A 19158-nucleotide genomic window follows, 5' to 3' on the forward strand; every position below is an offset into this window, starting at 1 on the left:
GTGGCCTCTCCCGTTGCAGAGCACAGGCTCTGGACGCGCAGGCTCAGCGGCCATGGCTCACGGGCCCAGCTGCTCCGCGGCATGTGGGATCCTCCCGGACCGGGGCACGAACCCACGTCCCCTGCATTGGCAGGCGGACTCCCAACCACTGCGCCACCAGGGAAGCCCCCCCCGTAAAGTTTTTGAAGAGTGCAAAGTGTTGGCACTAACGATAGCCTACCCACTCTATTGAAAACTAAATTTAGATGAATGTTTTAAAAAATGAAAGCAACAGGAGACATCTCTGGAGATACAACTTAAATATTTGAGCCCACTTTCTATTTTGGAATCTTCTTTGAGTCTTGAGTTGAAACGCCTAAGCCATTTTTGTAAAGGAATCATGGCTTGTTCTCCTAAGCATTGAGGTGGTTTTCTGGCTAAATGAAACAGGAAAGAAAATTCTCCACGCATGTGGACATTATTTAGGAGAAAAACATTACGGTTTTTTTCCCCCTAATGTCCTGTATATTATGGATTTGCCTTGTTCATGGAGGTAAGATTATTTACCAGTGCTACCCTGAGTAGGTAGCTCTTGGGGTTCTAGAGTGTAGATAGAATTCTAACTGCAAACGTCAACCCCATCTCCTCCCATACTGCACTGCGGGAGAGGGGCGGGCTTTCTGTTGTCTAGTTGTGTGTAGGATCATCACGTCAACTTGTTCTGGGTTCCTGCTCATTCTTGGGCCTGGCTCTGGCAAAAAGTGAGCAAGGTGAAGTTCCTGGCCCTCCTCGTGTTTTCTTAGATCTTCCCCTCAAACATTAGGCTGTCCCTCTCAACATCCCCTCCTGCACAAAATCGAGTTTCCATTAAAGGTGGAGTGAGCATGCATCCCGATTTATGCCGTTTGTCCCGGCACCATTATTAACGGTACGCCTTTCATTCTCATTGTCCCAATGTGGACAGAAAATGATCTGCTCGCCAGCAAGGCAGTCTGGTGTCCCTGAAGAGCCTTGAGTATAACTCCAAGCGATAGTTCAGATTCTTCTTGTAATTTTGGGCAAGTGGCTCTCCTTCTGGGCTTGATTTTCTCATTGTGAAGGAAGGGATGGGGGGATCTCCAAGGCCCTGCCTGCTTTGAAATTTGGCACCTCTCTAAGGCAATAAGAATTTCAGAAGGCAGTCTGGAGCGAGCTCTTTAGCACTGACGATGGTTATGGCTTTGAGGCCCCATAGCACAGTTTGGGGGAGAGTTAGAGTGAGAGAATGTTTTCCTGTGCCTCGAGCATGTGAATTGTCCATGTGGGATGTCACCTACGGTCAGCCTTCTATGCACTGTGGACCCAGGGCACGGGAAACCATGAAAGATAATTATTTCCTTCTAGGATGCCTGCCTATGAGTTCAATTGGTGGTATTCTCTGTACTTTATAACCTACATCATCATCAACACCTACATCTTCATGTCCGTCTTTCTGGCCGTCGTCTACAACAATTATAGGAAGCACTTAAAGGTAACATGCATGATCTGGGGGTCAGGGTGCCTGGCTGGGTGCAGTAGCAGGCAGGCTGGCAAATGCATTTGCTAAATATTTGAATGTATCCATTTACCTTTGGCTTTGGTGAATCTGAAGGCTCGTTTGGTGCCTTGCTGTCCTCTGCTGGACCAGGCGGTTCTTTGCCAGTCTGCAATGGGTCTGACGGTGTGTCCCAGCCTCACGTGCAGGAGGAGGTCCTGGCTTTGCTCCTCCCTTTTATTTTTATTTTTTAAGTTTTTACTGGAGTATAGTTGATTTACAACTTTGTGTTACTTTCTGCTGTACAGCAAAGTGAATCAGTTATACATATACATATATCCACTCTTTTTTAGATTCTTTTCCCGTATAGGTCATTATAGAGTATTGAGTAGAGTTCCCTGTGCTACACAGTAGGTCCTTATTAGTTATCTATTTTATATATAATGTGTGTATATGTCAATCCCAATCTCCCAATTTATCCCTTCCCCCCTTCCCCCCAGTAACCATAAGATTATTTCCTACATCTGTAACTTTATTTCTGTTTTATAAATAAGTTCATTTGTACCATTTTTTTATGATATCACATATAAGTGATATCATACAATATTTGTCCTGCTCTTTCTGACTTACTTCACTCAGTAGGACAATCTCTATGTCCATCCATGGTGCTGCAAATGGCATTATTTAGTTCTTTTTTATGGCCGAGTAACATTCCATTGTATATATGGACCACATCTTCTTTATCCATTCTTCGTCACTCTTAATGCATCTAATAGTTCATGGCTCCTGGAAATGTTTTGTGTATCATTGGGGTTGGGGATATTCTCCAAGCTCCTTTCCCCACCTCTAACAGAAGCAAAAATACCTTAAAGCCAATAGTTTCTGCCCTGATGCCTTCTTCTTTGATTAATGTCTGGAGAATTCCTGGAGGTGTTGCATGGGCAGAGGCTTCTGAGGGCTTGGGGCGCAGCGTGTTTTATTTCTGGAATCTGCCAGGAGACCTGGGTCATCTCACCTGCGGGCCCCACTGTCACCCACCTGAGCATGCCTCTCATTGGCTGTTTTCTAGGATTGTAAAACTAATTGCACAGAGATACATTTCATCCAAGGGTCATTTTCTTTAAGGGAAGACATAGCCTTTTGAGTTAGATCCTTTTGGTTCTGTTATGAATTTTTCTTTGCTTAGGGACGTTCCCACCAGGGGGCAAGTAGAAAGTCGGGGAGAACTTAAATGTTCGCAGCTAAGGAGAAGTGGGTGGTGGGCTGCGTCTGAGATTCGGCCAACCTCCCTTTGAAGGTGTCTGGCCTGTCCAGGCTTTGAGAAGTCTGTGCATTGTGGGCACCTCAGCTGCTCCCGACCCCAAGGCCAGGCCTCCCAGTAACCCTCCTCCTCTGACTCCCTCCTTCTGAGCAGGAAGAGGCATTCCCAGAGGGTCTGGTGCGCTGGACAGAACTGTGGCTCCCCCTCCCCCAAGAAGTGTTTCTTTTAGTTAACGCTTCTCGAAAATTAATCTTCTGCCACGTGGATCAGTCAGCAAGCGTATCTTAAATGTGTTTTTTGTGCCCAACACCAAAGTTCTGAGGAGTCAAAGGCGATGAAGAATTAAGAATGTAAGGTCTGTAAATAACAAATGCTGGAGGGTGTGGAGAAAAGGGAGCCCTCCTACACTGCTGCTGGGAATGTAAACTGGTGCAGCCACTATGGAAAACAATACGAAGGTTCCTTAAAAAACTAAAAATAGAGTTACCATACGACCCGGCAATCCCTCTCCTGGGCATATACCCAGAGAAAACTCTAATTCAAAAGGACACATGTACCCCATGATCATAGCAGCACTATTCCCAATAGCCAAGACACGGAAGCCACCTAAATGTCCATCAACAGATGAATGGGTAAAGACGATGTGGTACATATGTACAGTGGAATACCACTCAGCCATAAAAGAGAATGAAATAATGCCATTTTAGCAATGTGGATGGACCTAGAGATGATCATACTAAGTGAAGTAAGCCAGACAGAGAAAGACAAATATCATATGATATCACTTATATGTGGAATGTAAAATGTGATACAGGGCTTCCCTGGTGGCGCAGTGGTTGAGCGTCCGCCTGCTGATGCAGGGGACGCGGGTTCGTGCCCCGGTCCGGGAAGATCCCACATGCCGCGGGGCAGCTGGGCCCGTGAGCCATGGCCGCTGAGCCCGCGCATCTGGAGCCTGTGCTCCGCAACGGGAGAGGCCACAACAGTGAGAGGCCCGCGTACCGCAAAAAAAAAAAAAAAAAAGTGATACAAATGAACTTACTTACAAAACAGAAACAGACTCTCAGACATAGAAAACAAACTTATGATTACTGAAGGAGAAAGGGAGACAGGGATCAATTAGGAGTTTGATATTAGCAGATACAAACTACTATATATAGAATAGGTAAACGACAAGGTCCTACTATATGGCACAGAGGACTTTATTAAATATCTTGTAATAAACTATAATGGAAAAGAATATATATATATATGTAAAACTGAATCACTTTGCTGTACACCTGAAACTAGCACAACATTGTAAGTCAACTCTACTTCAATTTAAAAAAAGAATTTAAGGTCTAGCCATGTAATCAGCTTAAAGGGAGCAGTAGGGGTGGGCATCGACGTGGCCGATTGTAACATGAGGGGGGTTCTCCTTGTCTGGAAGACTCCCTGTGCACAGTCAAGCCGGATGGCAGCTCCTGGCAAACCCTTGCTGACCCTCCTGCCCTGGACCTCTTCCTTCTGACCACTTCTAGCCTGCTTTCACTTCCCTGCATTTCTTCCCCCTCCGCCTCTCTTTCTTGATTGACTTAATGGTAGATCTGTCTTCTCCCTCTCCTGCATCTCCCTCTCTCTCAGCAGCAAACCTGATTTCCTTCTTTTCTGGAATCTCCCTTCCTCCTGGGCAGTGTGGAGTTTGGACCTGTCTGCCTCCTGGTGCTCTGTTTCTCACCACACAGGTTATCTTTCCTGGCTTCCCTCATTTGCACTTGGTAAGCTGAGTTCTGTTTCTGCAGGTGGGGGTTAGCTACCCATCCCTGGAGCCGGGGAGGGATTTGGTACCTTGTGAATTGGCAGAACCATGGTGACTTCTCTTTGCAGTTTCCTCCTGTAGCGTGAATTCCTGAGTCACTCTAACAAGATAGGCTGTTGTAAACCCAGGAGCGGGGGCTTTGAGGACTTTTTGTCAAGCATGGTGAGGCCTTTACCCTTGGGTATCTCCTGCTCATCCAGAAAAATGCACATGGTCCCCAGGACACACTCAGATGAACTCTTCCATTGCCTTGAAATGTTTTAAGGTGGAAAATCAAGACTTTCTTGAGTCTTCCTCTTAAAAAAACACACTTCTGTTTTTTCAAGAATGAGATTCGCACACTGGCATACCTGAAGCGTCACAAAATGATAGAGGCTTTCAACATTCTGAAAGTCAAGGTGGGCACAGAGTTTGTGGTGAAGGAGGCCCAGTGGAGGCAGCTGGCCAAGATCGTGGCGCCAGACATCAGCAGTTCCCACCTGGAGCTCCTTCTGAGGATCTCCGACGAGGGACAGAAGGGTTATGTGGGTAAGAAGCCTTGGCCGCTGAAATTCCTCTTCCCCGTGCATCAGAAAGTGGGGTGGGGGGGGCTCCTAAAAGTAATGGGATGTTTGTTCATTTTCTTAAGTTTGCAACTGAGAATGTACATTGGCATTCCCCGCTGGCAGTGTCATAGTGGAACTAGGTTCCTGACGCTGTGTTCCGACAGGGGTGTCGTGGTGTGTGTTGTCAGCACGTGAGGAGCCTTCCAGAAGCCCTTCACCTTGTAACACGGTCATTCCCCTCCCAGGATTCTGCTTTAGGGAGCTCATCTAAAATATGGAAAAGGGCTGTATAAATAAACGTCTAAATTGCGTTTAGCATTTGAGAAGTTGAAAGTCACCTAAATATTCATGTATTAGCGGTTGATAGTTATTATCAATAATGTTTCATATTGGTAGCATGCTTGCCACGCATGAGACACTGTCATGATTGTTGTGTGTATGTGATCTTCCCCAGACTCACTGAGCTGTAGGTCTTGTTATCCTCATCTGTCAATATGGAAACGGAGACTCAAAGAGATTTGGTCGGTTGCCCAGAGCCACACAGCTGCAGTGTGGTACAGTCCATCTGACTCCAAGGCCCCGGCTTTTTATCATTACTCTAAGCTGCCCCAAATTCTGAGGGTCACTTAACAGGAAATTTTGGTGACATTAAAAATGACTGTGAAGATGAGGTAACAGTGGGGAAAGATGTGAGATGACTAAAATACACCCCAAACTGTAGGGCACACACATTTCTCTAGTTTCAAGAAAAGTCTAGATGGAAACACACCCAAATGGAGTGGGAGGTCTGAAAGAATGTAAATTTACGTGAGACGAAGACTCTCAAACTAGTCCAGCAGAGCCGTGGGCTTTTTAGGACTCGGTGCCTGTGTGAGAAGAAGGAAATGACAGTGATTGTCTGGAACTTACATGAGTGTCCAGGGAAAAGAGAACTGTGTGGCAAGACACTGTTAAGTGGGTGATGCCAGCATCTTATAATGAGGGTTTTGGATCCAAGATGGACGTCAGCAGGGTTTGACAGGTGCCTTCCATTGAGCTCTGGGCACGTCCCTTCAGCCACCCAGGATCCAGGCTTCAATGGCTCAGGATCCAGGCTTCTCAGACCCTGAAGAGATGGCTTTGGTGCCCCCGTTAGGGATTGGCGGTGATGCACTGTGAGATCCTCATGTCAGGGTTAGGGTTCTGCTAACGGTGGGGGAAAGGCGGCTGGGCAACCCTTGAGCACCATGCTTCCCAAGCTCTTTGGGAAGTGCAGTGAAGCTTTTAAATTGCTAGCCTGTCATGCAGCTGTACACTTGGGTAAAATACAACAAAAATGAATAACTACAAAAATGAAATCAAAAAAACATGTAAAACGCAAGTCCCAATTTTTCATTATTAGAGTCAACAGACATGAAATGATCCTGTCAATTGTTCTATACGTTTCTAAATTTTCAGGGCTGATCTCATGGGGGTGAGTCGGGGAGCATGAGGACAGGACCAGCCGTGGCCCAGGGACCACACTCCTCCAGGGAGGAGCGCTGCTCTAGGACTTGGAGGAGAGGTCGGGACCTGGGCCCCCTTGGATCTCCCACTCCAAGAAGTGGTGTGGGATGGTGGCCCATGTCAGTCCAGGATTCCTAGACCTCAGCCCCTCTGTTTTTGAGAATTCTCTTTTGATCATTTAATACCTCTGCTGCTTCTAGAGAATTGAGACTCTGAAGATGTTGATGAAGCTTTAGGGCTTTGTAAACTCTCTGCGATTCCTCCTGTAGCGTGAATTCCTGGGTTGCTCTTACAAGATGAGCTGCTGCAAACCCAGGAGCAGGGGCTTTTAGGAGTCTTTGTTGGGCTTGGTGAGGGCTTCACACTTGGGTATCTCCTGCTCATCCAGAAAAGATACACATGGTCCCCAGGACACACTCAGATAAACAGTGTTTCTTTGTTTATAAGGTCAGTCTAACTATTGACACTTGGGTGTCATGAAGAACAAACATATTAACACATGGGGACATAGCATCTTAATTTCTTTGGAAACTTCTTTGGTAATTTTCTTATGTCTTTAGGTAAATACAAGTTATTGACTATTTATCTCAATATGCATTAGGCCAATGCCCCGAACTCAATTAGTAATTTTAGAAAATATGTTTAAGAAATCATGGGTAGTTGATTCCCTGTTGACACCAAGGATTTGTCAGAGAAGCGTGAAACTCTGGACACTGTATCCATATAGTTTAAGCGAGTTACCCTATAGGGACTTTTGGTTTACAATATCATGTGATTTACACAAGCCAGTTGATAAAGATACGAGTTTTTAAATCACAACACAGTTTGAATCATGCCGCTTGGTTCCGGCCTATGTTAAGGTTTAAAGACACCTAAATGTTAGCTGAGATCATGATACCGATTGACCCATAAGATAAGGGGGAGGGATGTTTGAAGTTCCAACCTTTTTAGCGTCTTTAGAAAACAAAGTTTGCATGAACTAAAACTCTATATTTGCACTTTGTATTTACATTGGATAAAATCAGGAAGAAGATGCGAAGCCACATTTTAAACCCTAAATCACAAAACAATTTATTAGTTTTCCTTTCCTGGGAGCATTAAATACATTTGAATTCAAATTTTAAATTATTTTAATTTGATTTATAAAGTAATTTTAGAACATTTTAATTTTTGGTCAAAAGTCCTTAGATTTTAAGTGTGTAACCAGATCTTTAAAATGTGTCCTTTTTACCAAAAAAAAAAAAAAAAAAAGAAAGCTTGTTTTTTCCCCCAATGGCCTTTTTACAACTACTAATTGCTGGTCTATTGTTAATTTGCATATCTTAAAAAAATTTTTTTAATTAGGTAGAGACACTAAGAACATTAAATGAAGTTAGAATTCCCTGGTTCCCATCTGATTTTTTTAAGAAATTAGAATATAGAAATACTGTTTAAATGAATATTTGATTGTTTTACATATTTTATACTTGTGGGGGCCAGACTTTATAAACTGATTTGTGAGTTCAAGTTTTTATCTGGAAGACACCTGTGTCAAGGAGAAAATCATTTTAAGACCTAGTTTCTTTAGCATTTTAATACGTTTGTGCAAGCCGAGAGTCTGTCAGAGACTTTGTTAAAAGAAAAAAGGTGATCATTAAGCTTAAAATTCCTTTTTTCCTCCACCCTAGTGAGGCTTTTTGTTTGTTGTGTTTGTTTGGTTTATTTATTTTTTTTTAGGGGATAGCACATTTAAAGCATAAAGAATTTTTCCCTGATTTCTTACTCCGGGAGGACCTTTAAGTCTCCATTCAGAATTTAAGGAACGCATAGTGTTCACTTTAAAATAATTCATTTAACAATTCATTGAGAAATCGTTGCTTGTATCGGTTTGCTTGGACTGCCATAATGGCTGGACTGCCATAATGGCTGAGTGAGGTGGAAGGCAGGGAGTGAGGCAGCGGTGTCTGTGAACTAGCGAAGTCACATGCTTGGGTTGGCTGCCTTGGGCTGGCTCAGGGTCTGAGTGAGGACAAGCGGGAGGCTGTGCCACTCGCTGTCCCCTTGGCCTTGGGCCTTCATCCTTTGAGGCTTCATATCTTCACCTGTGAAACGCAGATCCAAGAGTCTGTGCTGGCTTTGTTTCACCCATTGAACCCTAGTGTCACAGCAGCCATGTATTTGGGGGTCCCTTTTTCATTGCAGACAAAATGAACTTTCTACGCTTGGCTGACCTCCTCAACATCCAGGTGGTCACCATCAACATCAAGAGACACCCGCTGGAAGCCTGGATGCCTCGGGTATACCAGTCGTCCCCAAGCCTCTTGGTTCAGAAGATGGTTCGGCACAGGCAAGTGAGACGGGGCTGGTTTTCTCCCAAATTGCTTTGAAAATAGATGAATCTGTTAATGCTGTCTGGACTGAATGTGTTTCATCACTGAAGCTATAAACCATTCCCCTGCTCACTGCTTCTAGTTTCTTGGGAAGGCATGGAAACGGTTCTGCTATGTTTAACCTTAGCCAGAGGACAGGTTTCTAGATTATGCTTCCTTCTTCGGTGTTTTTTTTTTTTTTTTTAATGCTCAAGGGCCACAGACTGGCTGTGCTTTCTGAGCCAGGGAAGCTGACCACTCTCTGATTTCAGGAAGTTCCTGCCCCATCAGAGTCATTAGGAAGTTGATGTCAAATATGGCATTTTGTAAAGTATCTGGTAAGTAGACATGAGTTAGAGTTACTGGAATGACTGTTAAGAATGCCAGTTAGGGCTTCCCTGGTGGCGCAGTGGTTGAGAGTCCGCCTGCCGATGCAGGGGACACGGGTTCGTGCCCCAGTCCGGGAAGATCCCACATGCCACGGAGCGGCTGGGCCCGTGAGCCATGGCCGCTGCAGCTGTGCGTCTGTAGCCTGTGCTCTGCAACGGGAGAGGCCACGGCGGTGAGGGGCCCGTGTACCGCAAAAAAAAAAAAAAAAAAAGAATGCCAATTAATTCTTTTATTCCCAAGTAGATGGACTCCAGAAGAGTCCTTTATCCTGGTTGGAAAGTTTATTTTTACTATGTGTGGCCTGGAACACCCCTATCAGCAGAGGCTCCCCTCTTGCCTTCTTTGAATTTAATGTTTCATAAAAGTGAATGGTTCACTTGGGAGATTGGGATTGACATGTATACACTGATGTGTATAAAATGGATGACTAATAAGAACCTGCTGAATAAAAAAATAAATAAAATAACATTCAAAAATTAAAAAAAAAAAGTGAATGGTATAGAAATCCTTGAAAGTAGCCCAGCCTATGATGTAGGTAAATATCCCTTTTAGCTCCCATACTGTATATTTACGAAGGCCCTTCATGTAGAGGCTCCTTTCCATTCATCTCAATATTGAACTACTGGTGTGTTTCACACAGTGGATGTTTGTGTAACCACATGTGGCATCCAGGGCTGAGACCTAGAGTCTGCAGCTTCCCCAGGACAATAGGGTAGGAGCCCCCGTTCCCCTGCTTCCCACGGCCACGCCCAGGGTTCACCCAGGATTCTGTGGAGCACAGAGCACAGATGCCTGTGAGGGGCAGCCTGCTCTGTAATTAAAAAGTTGAGTCAGAGCCCAACTGTCCTATTTTTTTCACCCCTTTTCACCCCAGACTTGGTGAGAAAGTGGGGCACGTCAGTCCCCTGGAAGACTTGTGTGCGATAGGAGTAAAGAGTTTTTCAGAAGCTTTCTGAGTTAAGGATGTTAATTTTCCAGGGTCAAGTAGTCAAGGTGTAATGGTCCTGGGCTAAGCCCTAAACCTTCTCCTTGCCCCCTGATTCTACCCAGCTTTTCATCTGATCCAGGTACTGTGCCCAAAAGGCGAACCTGGGAAAACTAGGCCTCTGTTCTTCCCCCTCACTCTGTCTTCATTTTCTCCTTGGTGGGAAAGGCTATACCAGTGTACCAGTGTCAGTGAGAGGCAGGTGAATTTCAGAGCCCTAACCATGGTGGAACCTTTCCTTCCATGTTGAGTGAGTATGTGTGTGTGTGTGTGTGTGTGTGTGTTGGTGGGATGGGGGGTGGTGAGTATCTCATATTCATCACACTGACAGGAAACACAGTAGTTCCTGCAGGGCTCTGAACCTGCTTTTTTATTTTTATTTTTAACTGAAATGTATGGTAACAGAATCTTCTTTTTTCCCTCCTGGCAGGATTTTTGTCTGGGTTTATGATGTCATCATTCTAATAAATGCCATATTCATTGCTTTGGATGAGAAAAACCCCTTAATTTCCTATGCAGAATGGCTTTTCCTTTCTCTCTATATTATTGAAATTCTCCTGAAATTGTACACGTACGAACCCAGAGCCTATTTTGGAAGGAAGCAGTTCTGGAACTGGTGAGTCTGTGTTTTGGGGAGGAGGCTGTGGTTGAAGAGAGGGGCTTTCTGTCACACTTTGGGGAATAACGTTGTGGAGTGTTTCAAGCTCCATCTGCCTAGTTTTGAGGCTTCTTTTTTTTTTATAAATTTATTTATTTATTTTTGGCTGTGTTGGGTCTTCATTGCTGCACGTGGGCTTTCTCTAGCTGTGGCGAGTGGGGGCTACTCTTCGTTGCGGTGCGTGGGCTTCTCATTGCGGTGGCTTCCCTTGTTGCGGAGCACGGGCTCTAGACATGCAGGCTTCAGTAGTTGTGGCACGTGGGCTCAGTAGTTGTGGCTCGTGAGCTCTAGAGCGCAGGCTCAGTAGTTGTGGCGCACAGGCTCAGTTGCTCCGCGGCATGTGGGATCTTCCTGGACCAGGGCTCGAACCCATGTCCCCTGCATTGGCAGGCAGATTCTTAACCACTGCGCCACCAGGGAAGCCCGAGGCTTCTTATAATGAAGTCTTGAGGGCAGGGGAACATCTGATTCTCAAAGCTGTCATTTAGGATGTCAGTTTGAATGACTGTCTAAAATTAGAATCACAGATCACAGCATCTTGGATTTGGAAAGGCTCTTAGAATGTCGCACCCAATGAGACAATTCCTTCCGTGGTTGCCCGGCCCGCTCCCTACTCTTGTTATTGGAAAACTTGGCCTGCGTGGCTGGACGATGAGGACCCTTAGCAAGCTCTTTCCCGGGCTGGATGTTTCTCCTGTGACCTTCTGTGCTCCAGGCTCTGTACCTCCCGGTCTTAAACCATCACCCACATGCTGCACACCATCTTGAGTACCACTAAATGTCAGCCATCATGGGTAGTGCACAGCTCAGCAGGTTTGGATCTCTGTGGTCACTGCTCCCAGTGCCAAGAAACTCACTCAGGTGTGCGTGTGGCCAGCTGACCAGTGTTATCCAAGGCAGTGGCACCGTTGTGAGAAAAGTCACGGCATGATGAGTTTCCCCTTTAATTAAACAGTTGCAGGGAATTCCCTGACACTTCAGCAGTTAGGACTCTGCGCTTTCACTGTCAAGTGTGTGGGTTCAATCCCTGGTAGGGGAACTAAGATCCCCCAAGCCGCATGGCATGGCCAGATAAATAAAAAAATAAAATAATAAAATAAATAAATAAATAAAGTTGCAATGCATTTAGTAAGATGAATACCGAGAAAGATTACACTATGTATTCTGAAAATGTGTCGAAGTATTCTTGCAAGTATATAGTTATGTTGGAAGACAGAGTGATATGAATTAGCTGATTCCTACAAATTTCCTTCGATGGTTCATTGGAGCAGCCAGTAAATGATCAAACACAGTGTTTCCTGCTTTGTACCTGCTGTCCTAAAAATTATGGAAATCAATTTGACGGCTGGATCGTTGCTTTGCGTAAGAGATTGGATTCAGAGTTTTCTCAGGATTCACTGTATCCCGAGCTTGACAGGCCTTTCCCTTGACTCCTTACTGACGTTGCTTCTCCACCAAATCTTAGGTTTGATACGCTGATCATCATCGCAGCCCTGGTGGCCACTGTGGCCAACACCACCATTCAGTCAGGTCAGTGTCACCGGCTCTCAGCTTCCCCGCCTCCCGGGAGCGTGCGTTCAATCAGTAAACTTTGTAGAACATCCATGGTGTACCATTAGGGTGTTTGGGACGAGGCAGTGGGGACACAGGAGAATTAGTAAAACTATTCCGCTTTCTGGAGAGGGATGGTAGCTTTGTTTGTGTCTGGTTGTATGGTAGAGATTTCATTTGTAGGTATCACCACACCAAACACTCAGCTGGTCATCTCTCCAAACTGCCCTTGGTCTCAGGGCTCATCCTTGACCCTCTGCCCATGTTGGCCCCCAACCCAGGGTCCAGCTGTAGCAGGAGCTCTTCATCAGCCTCTGCCCACCACCCTCTCCTTTCTACCCTCCTCTGGCTCCTCTACCTGTGCCGCCACTGCCCTGCACACTCCTTCCTGTAGATGGCAGAGGGGATTATTAGAGATAGAGAAGCTTCTTAACATGACTATGAAATGAATGCTGGGGGGAGGGACGGCTTGCTGAAGTGCGTTCTGTAGAGCGGGATCCACAGTCAGTTCTTGATTATGGTCTGAAGTCTGTTCCTACACTCATGCTTCTTAGTTTTAGGGCTGGAGGGGATGCTCAGCTTGGTGCTGATTTGCCGGGGGAGTTACTGGTTGAAGGCAGTCCTCACTTCCTCATTGCTCAGAGCCATCACCCTGTTCTTGAAGTGAAGTGCATAGTCCCCCAGGACCCAGAGAGTCTCAGACCTCACTGCATAAAAGGGACAAGCCAGAGGCGCTCCGAAACCGGAATGTTAGATGGTTGTGTTCTTTTTCCAGCGAGAAAATACAACAGTCAGCAGATACTGGATATTGTCTTGATTTTGAGAATACTCCGGCTCTTACGGATCATTGTCAGCATTCAGAGGTAAAGATGAAGCCATGGGAAACAGCTGCACCCGGGCAGTTCCCCATATTCGGGCTTGACAGAAACCACCCTGCCTGGGAATAGAAACACGCCCAGCTGTGAACCCAGGATATAACTTGTATAGAGGACCTGGGTTCTCTGGGGGCGGTGGGGAGGGGCAGGGAGCCCGAGAAGGTGGTGAAGAGCCCCGAGGTGCAGCTCTCTGAGGGCAGGGATTCTGTCCGTCACTTTCAACCCTGCGACGTGGTCCCTCAACTGTGCCTGCAGCCTGGTGACTGGACAGTGGTCACGATGGCAGCTAATGCTCACGGAATGTGCTAACCATTGTCTCGTTAAATCCCTCCAACAACCCTTGATGTAGGGGCTTTAATGATCTTTAGTTCCTGGGTGATGACAGTGAAGCTCAGAGAGGTTAAGTAGTTCCCCCAGTGGTGCACAGCTAGAAAGAGGCAGAACTAGGATGCAAGCCTAGGAGTCTGATCCCTAAACCTGGAAAAACCCACCCTGTTTTGGATAGGCCAGGTTCCTTTCAAGGAGTGTGTGGGGACTGCCATCTGAGGACTGGCCTGCCCCCCCGCAAAATAAGTAGGGGAGCAGGCCGGTCAGCTGAGTCTCCAGGTCAGCTTTAATACAGGCTGAATTTTTTTTTTTTGGTACGCGGGCCTCTCACTGTTGTGGCCTCTCCCGTTGCGGAGCACAGGCTCCGGACGCGCAGGCTCAGCGGCCATGGCTCACGGGCCCAGCCGCTCCACGGCATGTGGGACCTTCCCGGACCGGGGCACGAACCCGTGTCCCCTGCATCGGCAGGCGGACTCTCCACCACTGCGCCACCAGGGAAGCCCCAGGCTGAATTTTTGATGAAGAAAAAGGTTGGGGGAAGAAAGCAGACGAGGGTGGAAGGTTTTTCAGCCTCAATACCCACCTGTGTCCTACCAGTGAAACTCTCTGTGATTACCTTTCTTATGTTTTTGAAAACGGTCTTGCTTTGTTTTGCTTTAGGGGAAACTCAAGTGAACTCCCCCCTCAGTTCAGTAGATGGACTGATGCTGACAAAATTGTAAAGGCAGATTCCTGACAGCATTCACAGCACAGATCCAGGACTGGGGGGAGGGGCATGAAACCAAACATGCTAGTGTGGTGTCAGTTTTACTTACATCTTCCCTTTGCCTTGTGTCCGAAACTTTGTTTTATCCCAGATTCCGGGTGATCGTGACCACCTTACTTAACATCGGCCCCACGATGCTGACGTTTGGCGGTCTGGTCTTGGTGAGTGTTCTGTTCCTATTCTACGTGAAGCACGCGATAAGATGTTCATTCTTAGCAGGTCTCTGTGAGCCTTATTTTAAGTGAGGGAAAGAAAGGGAGATGAAGTCAATGAGATTCAAGGGGTTTCTAGGAGCTATTTTTAGAAATATCAAGTGTGTAGAAACATGGGGCATATAGCCGTCCAGGTACACTGGCTGCTGTAATAAACCCAACCTCAGTGGGTTAATCTCGTCAAAGTGTGTTTCTCACCCACGGTCCAGGGGGGTATTCCTAGCCAGCAGGTGGGTCTCAGGGGTGTAGCTTCCTTCCAGAGCATGGCTCTGCCCCCCTGGCCTCAGATCCTTCTTTGTTCTGCTCAGAAGAAAGCCCACCTGCTCCTCCAGAAGCCCAGTGGTAAGAACGTAGCCACGCAAGGCTGTGAGGGGACTGGGCCCCCCACCCAGGAGTGATTCCATGCTATGGATGAGGAAGCTTGAATATCTGCTACAGGGTACTTATTTTCTATTCTGTTAAAGTGGTAAAACAAAACAAAACAAAACAATTCAATTAGTACAGAAGAATGAAAGATGGACTGCAGGTCGCGCATTCTCATCCACCACGTGCCTCTTTCCCAGAGGCAACCATTATTAAGAGTTTCTCGTTACGCTTCCTAAACATTTCCATCCATACAACAGGCATGTCATTTCCAGATGTATGTGTATCCAGTTTATTGTTGTGTCAAATGGGATCATCTGTACCAAACATGGCACAACTTTTTTCTATCCAACGTCTTCCCAATGTCTTTGTCACATGTCCTGGAGGACACATGCACCCATGTGAGTTCTGCTCTGATGCAAAGTGTCCCACTGAGGGAAGACTCCAGAACATGGCTAATCAGCCCCTCCACCGGCCAACCACTAGAGATTTCACTTCTTTGCCATCACAGATGATGGGGTGAAGCCCATCTTGTGTGTGTCTTTGCTTTCGTGAGTGTTTCTGTTGGGTACATTCCTAGCAGTGGAACTGCTAGGTCACAAGGTAAATGTGTCCACAGTTTGGATCAGTGGTGGCGAATTGCCTTCCAAAAGACGTGCTCCCTGTGTATTCCAAATGCCAGTGTGTGCGGCATCTGTTTCTCTGCACCCCTCACAGCTGGGTTTATTAAACATTTCCATACTCTCCAATCTGATGGGTGAGAAAATGGCACTGTATCCCTTTGATGTGCATTTCTTTAGTTATTCCAGAGGCTGAGTGTGTTTTCCATGTTCTTTGGGCCACTTATGCTTATCTTTTTTATAAGCAGCTTAATTCATATCCTTGGTCCATTTTTCTATTAGTTGTATTTTTTTATATGATTTGAAAGAGCGTTTTGCCGATCAGGGAAATAAGCCCTTGGTACGTTGTATACAGAGTAGTTATTTTTCCTCATCCATCACTTGTTTGTTTTTGTTTTTGTTTTTCCTAAATAAAGGCTTTCTGTTGTATTTTTTCGGCTGTCTGAAAGTTTAAATTAATTATATAGTCATACTTGTTGATATTTTATTTTACAGTTTTATATCATGCTTATAAGGCTTTTCTCTACTTGATTTTTTTTCTAGCTCCTTTATAGTTTGGTTTTTACATTTAACTCTTTGATACCTTTGGAGTTTATTTTGATATAGGAAACAAGGTAAACGGGACTTCCCTGGCAGTCCAGTGGTTAAGACTCCACGCTTCCACTGCGGGGGGCACGGGTTTGATCCCTGGTCGGGGCACTAAGATCCTATATGCCGCGTGGCACAGCCAAAAAAATCCAAAAAAACAAAAAACAAAACAAATGAGGTAAAGATCCAAATTTATTATTTTTTTCCCTAGAGGCCTAACTCTTGATATTATTTATTGAGTATTTAACCCACTAACTTGCTAACAGCATCATTTTGTCTTTGTAAACGGGGACCACAGAGGTCAAGGTGTGGTCCAGCTGGCCGTGCCCCTGTCCCTGAACAGCCCAGTGGCCAGTGGGCTGACCCATCCCACCCTGTTCCTGATGCTGCTGGAACTTGTGGCTGTGGGGAAAGCCATCCCCAGAATGAGGGTCGCAGCCCTTTCTGCCGGCCGTTTGTCGCAGGCTGACCCGTGTCTGTGTCCTCCTGCCTCCCCTCATCCCACCTGCCCACTCGTGCCCGGTGCCGCCCGCCCTAGGTGGTCTACTACGTGTTTGCCATCATCGGGATGGAAGTGTTCCACGGCAAAGTCCACTTCTTTGACCCCAGTTCCACCAGTCCTGATGCCCTGGTGTGTGGGAACCCAGCCCTAAAAGACTCAGCGTTTGCCCGAGGCAGGTACTGCAGGAACAACTTCAATGACCTGGCTGCCTCTCTCATCCTGCTGACAGAGCTCACTGTGGTTAACCAGTGGCACGATATCCTTTCCGAGGAGGCGGGTGTGGCGGGGGATGCTGAGAGCACCTTCCGGGAGGATTGGGTCTCGGCTCCTTGAACGCTTGTTTCCTTAGCTTCCCACTCCTCGCAGATGGCTTTGCCCTCGTGACTCACCAGGCGTCAAAGCTGTATTTCATCGGTTTCCACGTCGTGGTCGTCATCCTCATTGTTAAGTGAGTTTGCTCCTGCCGGGTGGGCCGTTCCAGATCCCCCCTCTCAGATTTACAGCTGCTCGCACCTCCCTCCTCCCTGGCTCCACCCTTGAGTACATTGTGGGTGGGTCCCATCTCCCCTGCTAGATGCTAAGGCACCAGAAGGGAGGCATCTTACTTTTGTTCACATCTGTGTTCTTCAGTGTCAGCCAGCCGTGCACGTCAGTATATAGTGTACATCTCATAGCCTCGCCAATTGTTTGGGTCAGAAGGGCTCTGGTGTCCTGGCCGGTCTCCCTACCCTTCCCCAGTGGGATAAATCACCTTTAGAACGTCCTTGTGAATTGTGTCCAGCCTTTGCTGAAATCTGCACAACTCCTGGGACTCATTAGAACCTATACGAGTCAATTTCCTTGTCGTCCAGCTCTGGTCCTCACCTGTCCTTGCACAGGTAGAATGGAAGTGTGCTTACTAGTTAATTTTCTTCATTGGTTCCAGTTCTGTCCTGACTTCTCTTCCGGGGAGAACTCAGGCACCGTTTGAAAGCTGCTATGACACCTCACCATTCCAGAGGGCTTTCCTTCCTGCTTATCAATCTCTGATTCTAGCTCCCCTGTTCCTTGTGGGACCTGAATTTGAGTCCCTTTATCCCTGTTTTTCCCGCCCCCAGAGATGTTTTCTGGTTGTCGTATCCCTCTTAGAGCCCAGGGCCCACAATTCTTGGGGATGACAGCCCAGCCCCGGGCCTTCCTTGTCACATCAGGGCTGCTTTGGCCACCATCCTGCTGATTTTGGCTCAAGAACGTCCCAGCAGAGGGAGGGGAGGGGAAGAACCGCTCAGGGCTGCTTGTCCTGCACCGTCTGAATGGAATATGTAGTGGGAACGAGAGAGGAATGCTGCTGAGTGATTCTTAGAGAGGTTTCCAGAATGCTGGGATAGGCCGAGGCAACGTGAAAAGCTGTAGGGGTTTTTCAGCTCTTCCCCCAAAAGCATGCGAGTATGGTGACAGCCCTGGGCTCCGTCAGCATCATGTTAAGTCAGCAGTGGTGAAGGAACTGGGATTCCCTACTCACAAGTTGCAGGTCAGTGTGCGTGTACGTCATGTGTATATACTGACAATGTGTGATGCCTTGGGTCCGAGACAAAGACAGTTTATTCCTCGTGGCAGAAGCTGCCGCCAGAGCAATACTTGGGGCAGCTCCCCGAGCCCTAATCCCCGCTGCACCGTGAGGTGAGGGCCAGTGGGATGGGCTGCATTGCAGGAGGGGAACCCCAAAATGAGGAAACCCCGGTCTGTGTAGCTGGGGAGACCTGCCCATCCTCCCCTCTGGAAAGAGAGAGAAAAAGAGAAAGACCTTATTTTTACTCTCGAACGTAAGCAAGTCTCCGGGGAGGGCAAAATGAAGTCTCTGCTACCCTAGTGGTCGCTGGGGAGGAGACAGTAAGTAACAGGAAGCTTTACTATGGTGGAGCATTTCTGCAGACACGCATATCGTGTGGACCAAAAAGTTCATTGGGGTTTTTCCATGTCACAGACCACCCGAGCGAACTTTTGGGCCAGCCCAATGTATCCCTAAATTGGCCGTCAGTGCCTTTGCTCAGAGGACCTAGACGGTGCATTAACACGAGATATTCATGGAGAATTGTCTACACCAATTATGTGGCCAAAGCTTCCCCTTAAAATAAACTGTATTTTCGAGCTCACTTTGGTAGCACATACACTAAAACTGTACAGAGAAGATTAATGTGGCCCCTGTGCAAGGATGACATGCAAATTGGTGAGGCATTCCATATTTTTGCAATATAGGGGGAGGGGATTAAGAGGTACAAACTGTTAGGTATAAAATAAGGTGCAAGGATATATTGTACAGCACTGGGAATATAACCAATATTTTACAATAACTATAAATGGAGTAAACCTTTAAAAATTGTGAATCAGAACCCCCCCCCCCGCCTCTATTTTC

At 46.6% G+C, this 19158-nt stretch overlaps 1 protein-coding gene and 1 pseudogene across 1 annotated transcript in view; both read left to right on the top strand.

Annotated features, from left to right (window-relative positions):
- The window catches only part of LOC132531471 (two pore channel protein 2-like), a 38220-nt gene that overhangs the window by 16899 nt on the left and 2163 nt on the right, over positions 1–19158 (top strand). Inside the window, exons 8-16 of the mRNA XM_060169280.1 lie at positions 1363–1489; positions 4878–5079; positions 8763–8907; positions 10735–10920; positions 12428–12492; positions 13289–13376; positions 14573–14642; positions 16803–17022; positions 17124–17214. Of these exons, the coding sequence (XP_060025263.1) occupies positions 1363–1489; positions 4878–5079; positions 8763–8907; positions 10735–10920; positions 12428–12492; positions 13289–13376; positions 14573–14642; positions 16803–17022; positions 17124–17214 (1194 nt within the window). The remainder of the gene's footprint in view (positions 1–1362; positions 1490–4877; positions 5080–8762; positions 8908–10734; positions 10921–12427; positions 12493–13288; positions 13377–14572; positions 14643–16802; positions 17023–17123; positions 17215–19158) is intronic.
- Positions 18892–18992, top strand: LOC132532035 (U6 spliceosomal RNA; annotated as a pseudogene).

This window comes from Lagenorhynchus albirostris, chromosome 13, assembly GCF_949774975.1.
Source record: "Lagenorhynchus albirostris chromosome 13, mLagAlb1.1, whole genome shotgun sequence".
NCBI lineage: Eukaryota > Metazoa > Chordata > Mammalia > Artiodactyla > Delphinidae > Lagenorhynchus > Lagenorhynchus albirostris.